This window comes from Hemicordylus capensis, chromosome 3, assembly GCF_027244095.1.
Source record: "Hemicordylus capensis ecotype Gifberg chromosome 3, rHemCap1.1.pri, whole genome shotgun sequence".
NCBI classification, from domain to species: Eukaryota; Metazoa; Chordata; class Lepidosauria; order Squamata; family Cordylidae; genus Hemicordylus; species Hemicordylus capensis.
The window spans coordinates 236473819-236488018 of record NC_069659.1 but is presented as its reverse complement, the minus strand read 5'-3'; the positions used below and the strand labels follow the sequence as shown (position 1 = coordinate 236488018).

At 38.9% G+C, this 14200-nt stretch overlaps 1 protein-coding gene across 6 annotated transcripts in view; it reads left to right on the top strand.

Annotated features, from left to right (window-relative positions):
* The window catches only part of MICU1 (mitochondrial calcium uptake 1), a 256008-nt gene that overhangs the window by 147931 nt on the left and 93877 nt on the right, over positions 1 to 14200 (top strand). For all 6 annotated transcript variants that reach the window (XR_008318809.1, XM_053305650.1, XM_053305647.1 and 3 more), the window contains exon 6: positions 11562 to 11676. Coding sequence is in view for 5 of the 6 variants with exons in the window: in XM_053305650.1 (XP_053161625.1) it covers positions 11562 to 11676 (115 nt within the window). In the remaining variant the exon portion in view is untranslated. The remainder of the gene's footprint in view (positions 1 to 11561; positions 11677 to 14200) is intronic.

Below are 14200 nucleotides of genomic sequence, written 5' to 3'. Positions count from 1 at the left end.
CCCAAGGTATTATGGTTCCTGAGAGAAGGAACAAAATGCTGCTTTGCCCCATGCATGCCTCTGGTGGGGCCAGTCCCCTTTGGAAGATTTCCAGCAGCCTCCTCTTCTCTCTTTGTGCTTCTTGCAAGATTTGTAAGGATGACAATACGAGGAGAGGCCCTCCTTGCAAAGATCTCAAGGGTCAGATCAGTCCCAAAGAGCCACTCCGATTGCAGTAGTGGGGGACATCTTGCCACCCTGTTGGCTCCCAATAATAGCCTCCCAGAGACGTAAGTTTGGGCAGGGTATCAATGTAATTAATAAGTAGCCAAAAATTGGTGGGACAATAAAATTGAAAAAGTTGAAGAAAATGAAGATATAAAAATATTATGGGACTTCCGACTACAAACAGACAAACATCTGCCACACAATACACCAGATATAACTGTAGTCGAGAAGAAAGAAAAACAAGTGAAAATAATTGACATAGCAATACCAGGGGATAGCAGAATAGAAGAAAAAGAATTAGAAAAAATCACAAAATACAAAGATCTACAAATTGAAATTGAAAGGCTGTGGCAGAAAAAGACCCAAATAATCCCAGTGGTCATTGGCGCCCTGGGTGCAGTTCCAAAAGACCTTGAAGAGCACCTCAACACCATAGGGGCCACAGAAATCACCATCAGCCAATTACAAAAAGCAGCTTTACTGGGAACAGCCTATATTCTGCGACGATATCTATAACAACAGCAACAACATTGACAATAAAATTCTGGCATCCCAGGTCCTTGGGAAGGACTCGATGTCTGGATAAAACAAACCAGTCAATAACACCTGTATGTCTGTGTAAAATAATAATGATATCTGCTGCCTGAGGCAATTACCTAAACTCGCCTCATGAAAGGGCTGCCCCTGTGTTCAGAATGAATCAGAAATGTTCAGTGAGTTATGAGAGTAAACAATGCATGACAAGGTGAGGGTGTCTTGGCTTACTTCTCTTTCTTCCAGAATAAAGTCTCCTTAATACATTATTACATTAGCAGAGGAGCTGCACCTTCATGTCTTCTTTCAAAGCTGCTACAGTATGTTTGGAAGCGCAGAGCCACATGGGTGAGGCTAATTGTGAGGGTCCTTCCCATCTGGCCAGGTGCAGATTTGGTAGAAAGAATGCCTGCAGTTGGCCTTGCTATTGGATTCTGGGCTTCCAAACGTTGTTGGAAATAAACAACCCCGAGTCTTTGATTGTGAACCTCTCTGTCTTGCTTGTGTAAACAAGCCTTTAAAGTATTTCTAGTATGTAAAAGGTTGCATGTAAATAAATATGAAAGCAGAACATTAGGTAAAGCTAGGTTCAGATTTATTTAATATATTTGTTAGCTCCCTTTCAGGTAAGCTTCTAGGGAAGAAGATGATGATAAAATACAGCAATCAAAGCAATAAGAGCTTAAATAAATAAGATCATAAATCAATTAAAAACCAGCTGAACCATGAAACAAAAATGAAAACCAGCTAGATGAGATGCTGTAATGCCTGGGCAAATAAAAATGTTTTGGCCTAATGCTGCATCAAAGATGCTCCATCAAAGCTGGCTCCAAGCAAACTTCAGTACATGATGTTTGTAAGGTGATAACTTTGACTGGAGCACTGATAGTGTAGGAGCACTTATGTTTTCAAGTTGTGCAGAGTTTTTTATCAAGCAGAATGGAAATACTGAACCTAGAAGGGAAAGAGATGTGTGTATAACCTGAAAGTATGCATATGTGTGCAAAGTGTGCAATGAAAAGTGGTCCCATCAGATATATTGATTTATCTGTTTTGTGTACCTAGTTCAGTGTAATTAATATTTCAGACAGTCCTCTTGAGGTGAATTGGAGAGTGCTAAAGTCTGTCTAGCTGCAGAATTCATGCTCTACCTCATTAAAATACTTTCCCTGTTTCTCTCACCTCATGATTGTAACTGAAAGGTACTGAGGGAATTAAAGAAAAAGCAGGATAATGACAAAAATATGTTTCTAATTAAATGTAGTGATCTTTTAGAAAGCTCTCTGGCTCTTACATTTGCTGATGTTTGTGCCTAGAGTACACTTCTAATGCCTTGGGGTATTTTCAAGAGAGAGAAGTCCTGCATGCTGACTAGTTCGCTGAAATAAAGCTGTTAAATTTCAGGTTGCTGCAGGACTGTGTTGAGCTGACTAATTTGTATGTTTGTGGAAGAGACATAACATTCCTCTGAGGAACCCCCCTTTTTAATATGAAGGATTATGGCTTAAACAAATAAGGCATTATCTCAATAGACTAAATACTTTAAAGGGGTTTTATAATTATTTTGTCAGTTCATTTAACATTTGTGCTGACAGACAGTGAATTGCAAATGCAATGTAAGATACTGTGGAAAGTTTTGTTTTAAAATAGTATTCATCCTTTAATTCACAAGCTGCTCATAAGACATTTTAGAATACTGGTAAACTTGGTCGCCTCTTTGGAAAAAGCAAAATCACAGTACAGTAAAGTGCCATCGAGTCAGTGTCCACTCCTGGCAACCAGAGCCATGTGGTTTTCTTTGACAGAATAAAGGAGGGATTTACCATTGCCATTTCCTGCGCAGTATGAGATGATGCCTTTCAGCATCTCCCTATATCACTGCTGCCCGATATAGGTGTTTCCCATAGACTGGGATACACACCAGTGGGGATTCGAACCAGCAACCTCTTGCTCCTTAGGCAATTTACTTCCCTGCTGTGCACAGTACAAATGTAAATTTGTAATGTGTGCTGCTGTTAGAAGCATTAGTCAGGATGTCAGCCATTGATTTCAGAACAAGCCCATGTGTGTGATGTTCTCTGTGTTGCAAATGTTCCTTGTTTTAAAACGTAAAACCATTTCAGATTTTAAATAATTCTATCTTTTTGTGCAAATAAAACAGTTCCTTGAAACAATCAATTGCAGTCATACGATAGCACAAGTCATGCTCAAAAGAAAAAAAATGTTCCTGAATATTTGTTCAAAAAATCTGTGACTGCTGAAAGACACTTGTAATGGGGAACTCAAGTGTATTCTGTCCCTTTTGAAGAGGCATTTTTGGCTTTCCTTGCAAGGGTTCCTCCCTTGCATGCTCAGTTTCTGCTGCCTGTGAAGGGTCTTTGGGACATGGTGTCTTGTTTTGTTTTCCTTTTGACTATAGAATGCTGGTCTTGCATTTCAGGTGCAACTTTGTTTTTTAATGGTGATGGATACTTATCCTATTGCTGCAGGATTGGGTGGGTACATGTACATTTCTCTTTCTAGCCTCCACAGACCACAAGTAGCAATAGTTCTACTTTTAACCTTTTCCTGAACTCAGTTTTACAGGGTGAAGTTCAAGATGGGGGTGGGGGGAGAATCAGCAAAGTATTTCTAGAATTAGTTCTGTTGCAGTGAATAAGCAAACTCTCTGGCTTAAAATAATAAATTGGAACTAACATCCCAGTGAGAAGTAGTCTAGCTTGAAATTGATCAATGAAGACCTAAAAAGTTGTGTTTCTTTGTAAAAGGTCATTTCTATAAATTAAGCTCCTATAATGCTTTAAATATATATTTTACTCCTAAAATAAACCTTGACTTGATCATTCTCCCTCTCCATTTTTAAAATTTGTTTGGCATATTGTTTGATGTTATGGGTAAAATTTGGGGTTGAAGAATGTGCAACCTGTTCTCCTCATTTGAGAGTCCCCACATTTCATTTACTGCATTAGGTCTCTCAAGGCAATTTTAACAGCAAAGACTCTCCCCTGGATTATTATCCTTTCAAAAAGCAAATGATAGGAAAGACTAGTCAGATTCAATGGGCAGGTTCATACATCATGTGGAACCACAGTTTATTTTTAACTAAGGGTTTTTTTAACAACTTGAATAGACAACACCAAATTATCTCTAAATCTTGGTTTATTTAATCATATTATGGTTAGCTCAGGTTCTCCTTACTTCCTCTAACCTAGGCTTGATTCTCTTTGAGCAAGAGCTCTTCAAGGGTCGGGTTACTGAAACAAACCAAAATTGAACCACAGTTGTGGGTTCTGGCAACACGTGAAATCATGTTTAGGACAAATAAACCAATTTCAAACTTTGGGTTCAGATCATGGTCCTGGCTGTCTGGAATAAAAAGTGGTTTGTTGAGTGGCACAAGCTCAGACATGTAGACTAATCACAGTTAGCCGACGTGGTTCCATGTGATGTCTGAACCCACCCAGTGCTGTTGCATTAAAACATTCAAACTAGGAGCTCTGCTTTCTTCACATTAAATGCAATGATAGGATGCCTGCTATGATGATTCTGCCCTGGATATCTTCAAAACTTACACCTTGAACCATTGCACTATGGATATCTTTAAAAACAAGTTGTATAATTTCATAGGAATATCTTATGCTTTTGTTAAAGCTAGACACTTACGATTCATGATTGGCAACTATTGTTGCAATCTTCTATGTCCAGAAACTCATTTTATAAATTGCTTTAGAAAGATGTGCACTTGTTCTAAAGTAGTCACATTTTAAAAGAAAATTAAATATATATTAGTTCATTTTATCTTTTGCGTTTCTCAGAAAAGATCAAGACTGTGTAGAGTAATCAAATGCATAAAACTAGACCACGTAAGCCACAAATCATACACTATAAAAATAAAGACAACAATTTGATAAAATCTAGCAGAATAGCTTTCCTTTGAAAACCACTAAAATTAGGGAGCAGGGGTGAATCAACCTAGCTCCTAACGCCTGCCAGAATAGATAGGGTTTGCATGCCTTTCTGAAAACCAAAAAGGAGATGCACTTTCTTGGGCAACCTTTTTTCAAAAGCATATGGGGGCCATAATTGAAAAGGCCCTGTTTCTCCCTCTAGCTGTCCTAGACTTCGCTGATGAGGCAACTTTAATTAGACATTGGAACATTTTAATGGATGTTTTATGTATTTGCATAGGCAAAGTCTAGACGGGGAAGAGAGTTGATATTTTTAAATATTTAGCTGACACATTTTAATTAACACCCATTAAAATATCACATTCTAGAACCAGTGAGTCAAAGGAGGTTTTTCAGGTATCTGCCTCTGTCTGTCTGAACTAAATGGTGATAAAATGTATTAAACGAAAATGTGTTATGCATCTACTCGGAAAAGAATTGTTGTGACCTTTGTCTGGATGAAGCATTTGCCAAATAGCAAGTAGAGAAGGATAGTGTCTGTCTTGATAAAGAGATGGGATTGAACCTAAAACTGCCTCCTAGGAACCAAGACTTTCCTGCCAGTTGGTAAGGACTGCTACTCCTGAACCAGTCAAGTTAATAGCTCTGTTCACACACAACATTCATGCAGTCTGTGTACAGTGTACACAGGTACAGATGAGTACACAGGAACAGTTATTAACAGTGGCAGCACCAAAAATAATTTGGGCACAGAAGGGGCAGAGTGATTTATGGGTGTGTGAGCTATGTCCCACATATTAGATTTCTGAAAATAGGGAGGTGTGTGTGTTGGGGAGAACTACTTGTCTGAGCGGGTGCTTTCCCCCCCCCCTACCCGAGCCGCCCTTGGTTATTAACATTACATTGAACACAGGCATAGCAGTATGCTCCCTACTGTATCCTGCATTTCAGGAAGCTTGTACCCACGTTCTGATTTAAAATGAATGCAGGTAAACTAATTCACACAAAAACATGTATATGTGTGTAGACATCTAAATGGAAGTATAGCATAATGTATGAATAGGGCTAATGTCTATTTTGTTTCCAAACATTCCTACAATTCAACCTGCTAGAACAAGCTTACTTAAAATTAAGTCTCACGTTGCTAAATGTGATTTCCTCCCAAGTGCATGTTTAGGGCTACAGCTTTCACTGTCACTGAAAAAGAGATAACTTTTAGTTTTGTGTTTGTTGTGCCATTAAGTAAAAATTGAGAGTGGTCAAAGGGGACTGAAAGAGAATGACATCACTGCAAACTGAAATACACACAATCTTAAGCATTCATTTTTCTCTGCAATGGCTACACAGCTTCTGTAATTGAAAATGATTCACAGAGTACCAAAAAGTAAAGCAATCTTAAATCTATATTGATAAAGGGTGGAGGAAAAATAAAAAAACCTGAAACACAGTTTTCCCATTTTCTATACACAATGCATATTATGCTGTGATTGCTTAAGATTATCATATTTTTTAAAAAAGGTATTGAAGCATAAGCATTAATGGCATGGATAAATCACTGAACATGCACCTTCCTTCCTTCATCTTGCATCACTAATGGTATATTTTACATTACTTTTAAAAATATAATTATCCGGCTGAGGTGCACAAATGCTGCTCCACATGTAGGTGTAAAATTAAACAATTCTGAAGGGGTTTAGCTAAGCTCTCCAACATTTCATGTTAGTGACTTGAACTAGGATTGCCTTCTGTTCTTAATGTTTATGGATTCATATTTGAGGAGCTCTATCCAGTCTTGCAATCACTGGAGTGCCCACCGTCATGGGGAGGGCTCTACCCTCTTCAGACAAGCCCCATCTTAATTATGAATGGCAGGGTGTGTGAGTAACACAGCAGGGGCAGGACTTTCTCTCCCTCTGCCCCTTTGTATGCTGCTACCTTGGGGTGAAGTTATAATGTCTGAAGAGGGCTTCAGGGTTTTGCAATTCAGGTAAACCATGTGACTGGTAATCCTGGTGCAGTATGGCTTTTGGGGTCCTACTCATTTTGCTCCATTGATACAATGAAGGACTGACTAATTTGTCAGGTTGAAAAGTGGCAATCCTACATTGAACTAATGTGAGCTTTGACATTCTCAGACATTTTCTTCCTCAGTACAAAGGATGGTTAAGTTATGCATATAAATGTCCAAGTGTATGTACACAATGGCCACATTAACAGAATTCTGTTGCATCCCTACAAATTTCTGTTTGACCAGTGAATACATGAGTGGAATTGAGACAAAATATTCCAGACATTTGTGGGTGGATATCTCCCCCCTGCCCCAATCCCCGGTTAAACATTTAGATCTTGTTAATATAGGAATCAGAATCCTAACTTAAGCAATGCAGCCAGGAAACCTACTTAGAGCCTGCTTATAAATGTTGGATTTCTACTGTTGCAACGTGCGACAAAGCATTTGCTACCTCTTTCTTCCGACACCAGCAAGAATCTGAAGGAAGTCGTCTTTGGTCATGGCTTCTGCGCTGCAAGTGCCTTCATAACTTCTCAAAGAGTGCCTATCAGAATTTCCATCTCATGTAATGTCTTTCTGAAATGAATCTGAGAGCATACATGTGGATTCCCCCACCCAGCCTTGTTTTCAGCATATCTATGGTGTCATATAACCATAATTCTTTTGAAAGCAAGCAATTTGAAGTATTACTTTTAATTATTTTGATTTTAACCCATTAGATGGGTGTTTCCAATCTTATTTACTGTCATTTTGACAGATGGGCTATGTTCTGTTCTGCTCCCCACCCCCTTAAAGTATCTGTTCACTTTCCCCGCATGGACCATGTACAACAGCATCTGCAAGACACATTGCTTTGATTGTTTCACTTAGCAGATGATCTAAATCCATTTGACGGAACCTGAATTGTACACCTATTCTGCTGTATATGCATATTCTTGCTTGTGTTAATATATATATATAAATATAATGAATGGATATTCAACTGAAAATGGTGTATGTCTGTATGCTTGTTTTGTATGCTTGTGTCTAACAGGATTTCACTACTCCAGGAATATTTGTTGTCAATAAGGTCTATTCTAATGCCTTGATCATTTTTGCATACTTAGCTGTGATGTGAACTTCAGGCAACACTTGAAGCAATCCTTGATTGATCTGGGGAATACAAACCTTTTCAGTAGACTGAACTACCTTTTTGAATTGCAGCCAGAGCACTTTTGGATTAATATTTCCAGTTTTGCAAGTGGGAATTGCTATTTAAGAAAGTGTTTGCTCCTTTCTGAATTTTGACAAACTAGATTAGCATTGGATACTGGAAATTGATTTGACATTCAGATACAGAAAGGGCCTGCAACATGTAGGTTGTGCTGGAGTTATTTTACTGATTTTTAATCGTACTGATAGTAAGATTAACTCTTATCAGAAGAAAGGCTAGTGTATTTAACATTAACAGTACACTGTTTACTGCTTTGTTAGTATTGCTGTTTACTGCTTTGTTTCTATTGCTTTTTGAATGTTGATCTTTGCTTTTTTCAAATACTTTGCATGTGATTTCAAGTGCAATAGTGCAATGTGCAGCAAGATAAAATAGCAGAAAGGATAATTGGGGGAAGATGGTGTTGAGATTCTTAGATCTCAATTTTATACACAAGGGAAAATAAATTTTAATGGAAAGTGTTCAAGCGATTGATTTTATTCCGTAGGCTTTACAGAATTGCAGAAGGAATAGGAATAGGAAACTACTCATTCAGTGTAGTATTCAGCACCTATAACACAAGTAGGGCATCTTTGTGTTTTGACTGATGTTTAAATAATTGTAGATTAATTGCTGTTGCTCTCAGTGCAAGGAAAAACTATACAATGAACCCTAGCAGTCTTGTGACATGTAAATACTTTCCTAATAGCTATGGATAAAGGTTTTCCTTTTCCCTTTTTTGATTGCCTTTTTTCTTTTTCTAATAGTTTCTTTTGCTAAGGATTTTAGACATGTCTGTGATCCTGCTTTAGAGAGAATGTCTTAGCTTTTTACTGCAATTTTGAGAGTTGACATTCTTGGCCTAGATCCAAGGATCCTTAGGACCAATTCTTTCTATTCAAGGGCACTTTATTCCTTATATATCAAGGTGAGATATTTACCCCACCTTTCCCTTACAAGTGTGCCCAAGGTGTCTGACATCAAGTAAAAACATGACAAAAACAATTTAAAAAAACCAAACAGCAGTTAAACCAAGCAGACTGAAGAGAGCCAATATCATTTAACTAACAACAGAATAGCCAAAGTTTTCAGTTGCCAACAGAAATTAGAAAGCAAGGAGCCAAGCAGCTCTCCCAGGAGAATAGTTTCACATTCTGGGTGCCGCAACAGAAAAGGCCCTTTCATGTGTCCTCACCAACTCTGCCTCAGAAGGTGGGTGGGACACACAGAATGACCTCACCAGCTCATCTTAATTTCATAAGGAGAGGGAAAGATGTACATTTAGTTATCCTGGTCTGCAGATTTGGTCATGACTATGCATGCCTTAGTGAATACTAATGTGTAAGTAGGTAAATCCTTTGACCAGATGTAATATAACATAGTGGCAATATAATGCCAGAAATACTGCTATGTGTTCCATGTGGGACTCCCTTTGAAGACTGTTCAAAACTTCTTTGACTCCTGATTCATTTTCAAGCACAATTCGGTGTGCTGATCAGTACTTTTTAAAGCCCTAAACCGCTTGTGAATTAGGCCAAAAGGACCACCTCTGCAGTCAACATCTACTTTCACTTTTGAAATCTGCATTCTTTGAACTTAATGAGACTGGTCTTTCTGAACATATTGAGAAAGATGCTGGTTACTTAATACATGCTTTTCATGACAGAATTCTGGGGCGGTCAGGATGAAATCCAGAGACATAGCTGTAGGAAGCTCATGTTAAGAGAGCTAAATACCATTAGCATAACTAGCAGCTTATGGCAGTTCTGCAAGTTGGTGTCTTAAAATATTTCCAGTGATGTTATTTATTTGCAGAGAGTCTCAAAACGATGATGGGGCAGGAAGGAAATATTTTAATATTTGATCCTGCCTATAATTGGGATGTGTTCTCAGATTTCTTAAGTGTTTGCACTGATAAATGTTTCTGGTGCTTGTTAGGATTTATCTCACCTGATATTTTGACAGCCTCCCACTGACAAAATCAGAATTGTGTTCACATTGTGTAAAGCTGGAAGATTGGAGTTTAATTCAGCTGTATTTTTAATCAATATGATTATTGTTTTGCTGTGTGCCTTTGGGAACCAGATAATGCCTAATTCTTATCTCAATTATTTGGTGCACTGTCTCCAATTATTAAATACAATGAGCTCTACAAGACAGAAATAAGATGAAAGACTTGCTAGGCACCCTAACCTTAGACAATTTATATCTACAGGGGTTCTTGTCCCACATTTCTTAAGAACATACAGTAGCAGGGATTAGTTAATTGCTCCAAATTTTCCTTGCTCTTTTAATATAAGAAATTAAGATGCTATGATGTTTTCAGTGTGCTTTAAGTGTCATTGCTTAACAAATTGTCTTTCCTTTATCTTGTATATGATGGGATCCTCGCTAGACAGAGGTAACAGATGTGGGACAGTGGTGTAACTGGACTCTGGTGTGCTGTTGGTGGTGTCTCTTGTTCCCTAATACTGCTCCTAAATTTAAGCTTGCGTTTCTGTGCCTGCATGTTTTCATACACATTAACTACTATTCCACTTAACCTTTTAATATTTTTTCCCTTGTATGTGTGTGTGTATGTGTGTGTGAGAGATGTCTTCCAATTCTTCTGAAGTAATTCACTGCTTAGAAAATTTAGAACCCAACTAACTCACTTTGTGCATCCTTTTCAGCCTTTAAAGCTTCAGAGGTTCAAATCACTCAGCTTCCTTTAGCTTAGCAATTAATCCAGTTTGGGAGGGGAAGGAGAACAGTCATGCTATCCCCTTATCCAAAAGTCTGCATTACCATTTTCATAAGCTTTCTTTTCCCCCCACTGTGTCTGGTGCAAATATTATGCTACTGACTTCTGAACCGTGGTTAAGAGATCAGGAATAGACCACAGGCTCATCCATTCATTCTCTCTCCTTCTTCCCTTTCTTAGGACTATTTCTCCTAACCCTTTCATTTCTGGTGTCATCGATGGTTTTGTATTATATGTGCATTAAGCAAACCTTGGTTAACACCAACCTTTACCACCATGGTCTGTAAATCTACTTGAAATTATAGTTCTCTCTGGTTTTGAGGGAGCCATGGTTTGCATAAGAGCACATGCAACACAACCATTGGCAATGAAAAACACGGCTAATGTCATCTCCTCCAGCCTGCTTCCAATTTCTTAATCATGGTAAAAAAAATGGTGTACCAGCCAGTGCAGAAACAATTAACTGCTTTGCAAAGTTTCAGTGATCAACATTAAATGTTTGCTGAAACTGTTGCTTATTTAGAGCAGGAACACTCAGTCCCCAAGTATTAATACATTTCTAAACATGACAGATAAATCAAACTGTGGGAGAAGTTGCTTGTGGCTCCTATGTAGAACATGACAATAAGGAGCCCTTGGAATATTGGCATTCTTCAAACAATTAACCTGGCCACAGAATGACAAGGCATATCTTGAGCCGACTTGTGGGTTGAAGTTATTAAGTGTGTTGTATGATATAGAACAATGTGTAATACCAACATTTTAATCTTCATGAAACATCTGAAAGACTTAAAGGCTGGAAAGGTACCTGGAATGATAATAGGAGGGATAGATTTAAGAAAATTGATGGTTTGAGGCAACAATACTAAAAGTGTAAAATCTGAAGCCTGATTTCTACTACTGTCTGTTTTAACTTCATTTTTCTTCTTCTCTTGGGATTGTGGTGCTTTTGATTTCTTCAAATAGAGAATATCCCAGGAAAGAGAGAAGTTTGCAGATGAAGACAGCATTTTTTATGCACTTGGAGAATGTGGTTTGATCTCCTTTTCTGACTATATCTTCCTCACTACGGTCCTTTCCAGTAAGTACATATTGTGGGTTCTGTACTATGTTCTTGCTCCAGTTTGGGTTTTTTTAAAAAGCCCTTAAGTGATTGTTGTGCATGGTTGCATTGTTCTTTTCTTGGCAAGCCTTTAATTCTTCAAACTAGACCCGATTAATTCTTATTTTGTATCATCATTTTTGTACTTCAGATTTTTGATGGGGTATCTGTTTCCAGCAGGTTTTTACTTGATGTTATAAGGTACCACCATTTCCAGTTTAAAGTTCAGATAACCAAATCATCAAAGCAGCCCCATCAACATAGTTCTAAATATCTGTGAAATCTTTACAAACATACAGTAGCATCCACAGTGACACTCATGGAAGGACTTTTTGCAGTTGTGATACCCTACAGTGTTGCGCTAGTGGAAGAACCACCTTCTCAGGGACATAAATGAACTAATGGAAGAGGTATTGCAATGTGTAACACAACAGTTGGCTAGTGCACCATGTCGTGCTATCACTAGCACATTATCTTCCACGAGCACCAAAATTAGTCTAGGCTACTCTTTAAATGCTGTGATGTTCAGCTGTGTCCTTACCCTAGTGGAGACCAGTCTGGACGCTGTCCACTACTCTATGTATGCTGACAGACATAATTAGGTTTGTAAAGGAAATCGGAATGCATACAGGTGAGAGAGAAATAGCTCAACAAAAGCATCTGACTGGCTGACTTGTTGGGTGGGGTATCAGTGAGATCAGTTATAAATCACATGACAGCCATCTGTGTGCCTGGAATTCTGTGGGAAATATAATGTATATGAATGCACTCAATCTACACTGTTACTGCCAAGACTGCTATAGGTTGTACAAAGGCGCTCTTACCCCTGGACTTTGGTGCTAAAGTCCAGGGCCTCCACACCCCCTGGGGGCCCCCAAGTCCTCTTTAGTCTGTTGTAGGTGGTGTAGTTTGTGCCCTCAAGAACCTGCTTACCTTGCAGCAAGGTGGGTGGAGGTGGGGCTCCAAAGGCCTTTAGGTCCAGGCTCCATAATTACCTAGGTACATCTTTGAGGTTGTATTTGTGTGCATCATCTTTGCCTTGGTGGACAAAAAAGGCTTACTGGAAATGTTTCCAGAAAAGGTAGAGAGTAAGGCACAGGACCATATGCATCTCCTCCTCTCCCCCACTTATAGGACTCCCCTTGGGACAAAGGGGCTGCTTTTTTCTTTTTTAACCAGAAAGGGAGGCTGAATACTTTTTTCTCCTCTCTCTTCCCCATCCCCTCTCCTCAATAACCTCTGTTAGGAATTTTCTTTAGTTTCGAAATAACGGAGTTAAACAAGTTTATAGCCTTTTGTCAAGAAAAACAATACTATAAATATGAATCATTCTTTCTCTTTTTCTTCTGTGTATAGTGCACATATATTAGTGTTCTCATTTTCAGAGTAGCCCTGAAAAATGCTGAGGCATCGACTCAGCAATTCCATGTTAACATGCTTCATGCCCAGAGAAGTTCAGAAAGGAAAATTGTTGTTTGCCCAGTAAATTATTATTTATTTATTTGCTACATTTTTATACCACCTTTATGCCTTGACAAAGGCACCCAAAGCGGTTTATAATATTAAAAGAAGCAAATTACAGAAGATTAATAAAACGTTGTCTCAGGCTGTTGGTCTTGTGAGGAGCTGAGGACAAGAGCTCCCCTTCGTTTTATTGAGTATATTTGTTACTCCTATTTCTTCTGGCCAATGGCCGTAATAAAAATTGTTGTTGTTGTTGTTGTTGACAAGAGCTCCCTGGCCTGGGCACACTGTTCTTTCAGTACTCCTGGGAAGGAGGGGGAGGGGCTGCCCCAACAGTCCTCACTGGCCAGAGCTCTCCTTTGGGGGCCAGTGTTATGCTCTCCCCTGGCCTGGGCGCCTCCTCTCTTGCCTTCCTCTCAGGGCACATTGGTCTTTCAGTACTCCTGAATTAACAAGAACCTGTTGCAGACTTTGGTGATAATGAGTTCCTAGAGCACCTCACACACCACTTCCTTTTTATAATTTAGGGAAGGCCATCTGTCTTCTGTCTATCTGTACCTCTGGTTGAGAACCCCTGTGCAACCGAAGGGTTGGGTTTGCACCGGTAATACAGACCTGTAATACTTGCAGGTTTGATTTCTGAAGTGAATTTCAGTTCTGCATTAAGTCCAAACTCTAGAACTGAGCTTAATTCCAAACACAGTTAGGGGAAAACCAATCAGTTCTGTTGTGTGGTTTCAGATTAGTTTGTTCGGCAACTGTGGCTTCTAGTAATCCTGGTTCCCCAGTTTGAATATGACACAAAAGTATGGTTAACTTCCAAATGAAAAAAGGTTTCCCTCTCCTCCTCTTGTGCAAAAGGAGGAAAAGGAGGAACAGGAAGCAGGGAGCCCACAGCTTATGGGAAACAAGATTTCTAGTACATCGAAACTTGAGCCATTGTATCCTTAAGCTTCCTTAACCGAGGTTTGGCCTGATGTCTGAATTGAGCCTTTCTCTTTGTTCCATGACTCTTTTTAAAATTTGTTTGAAACTGGGA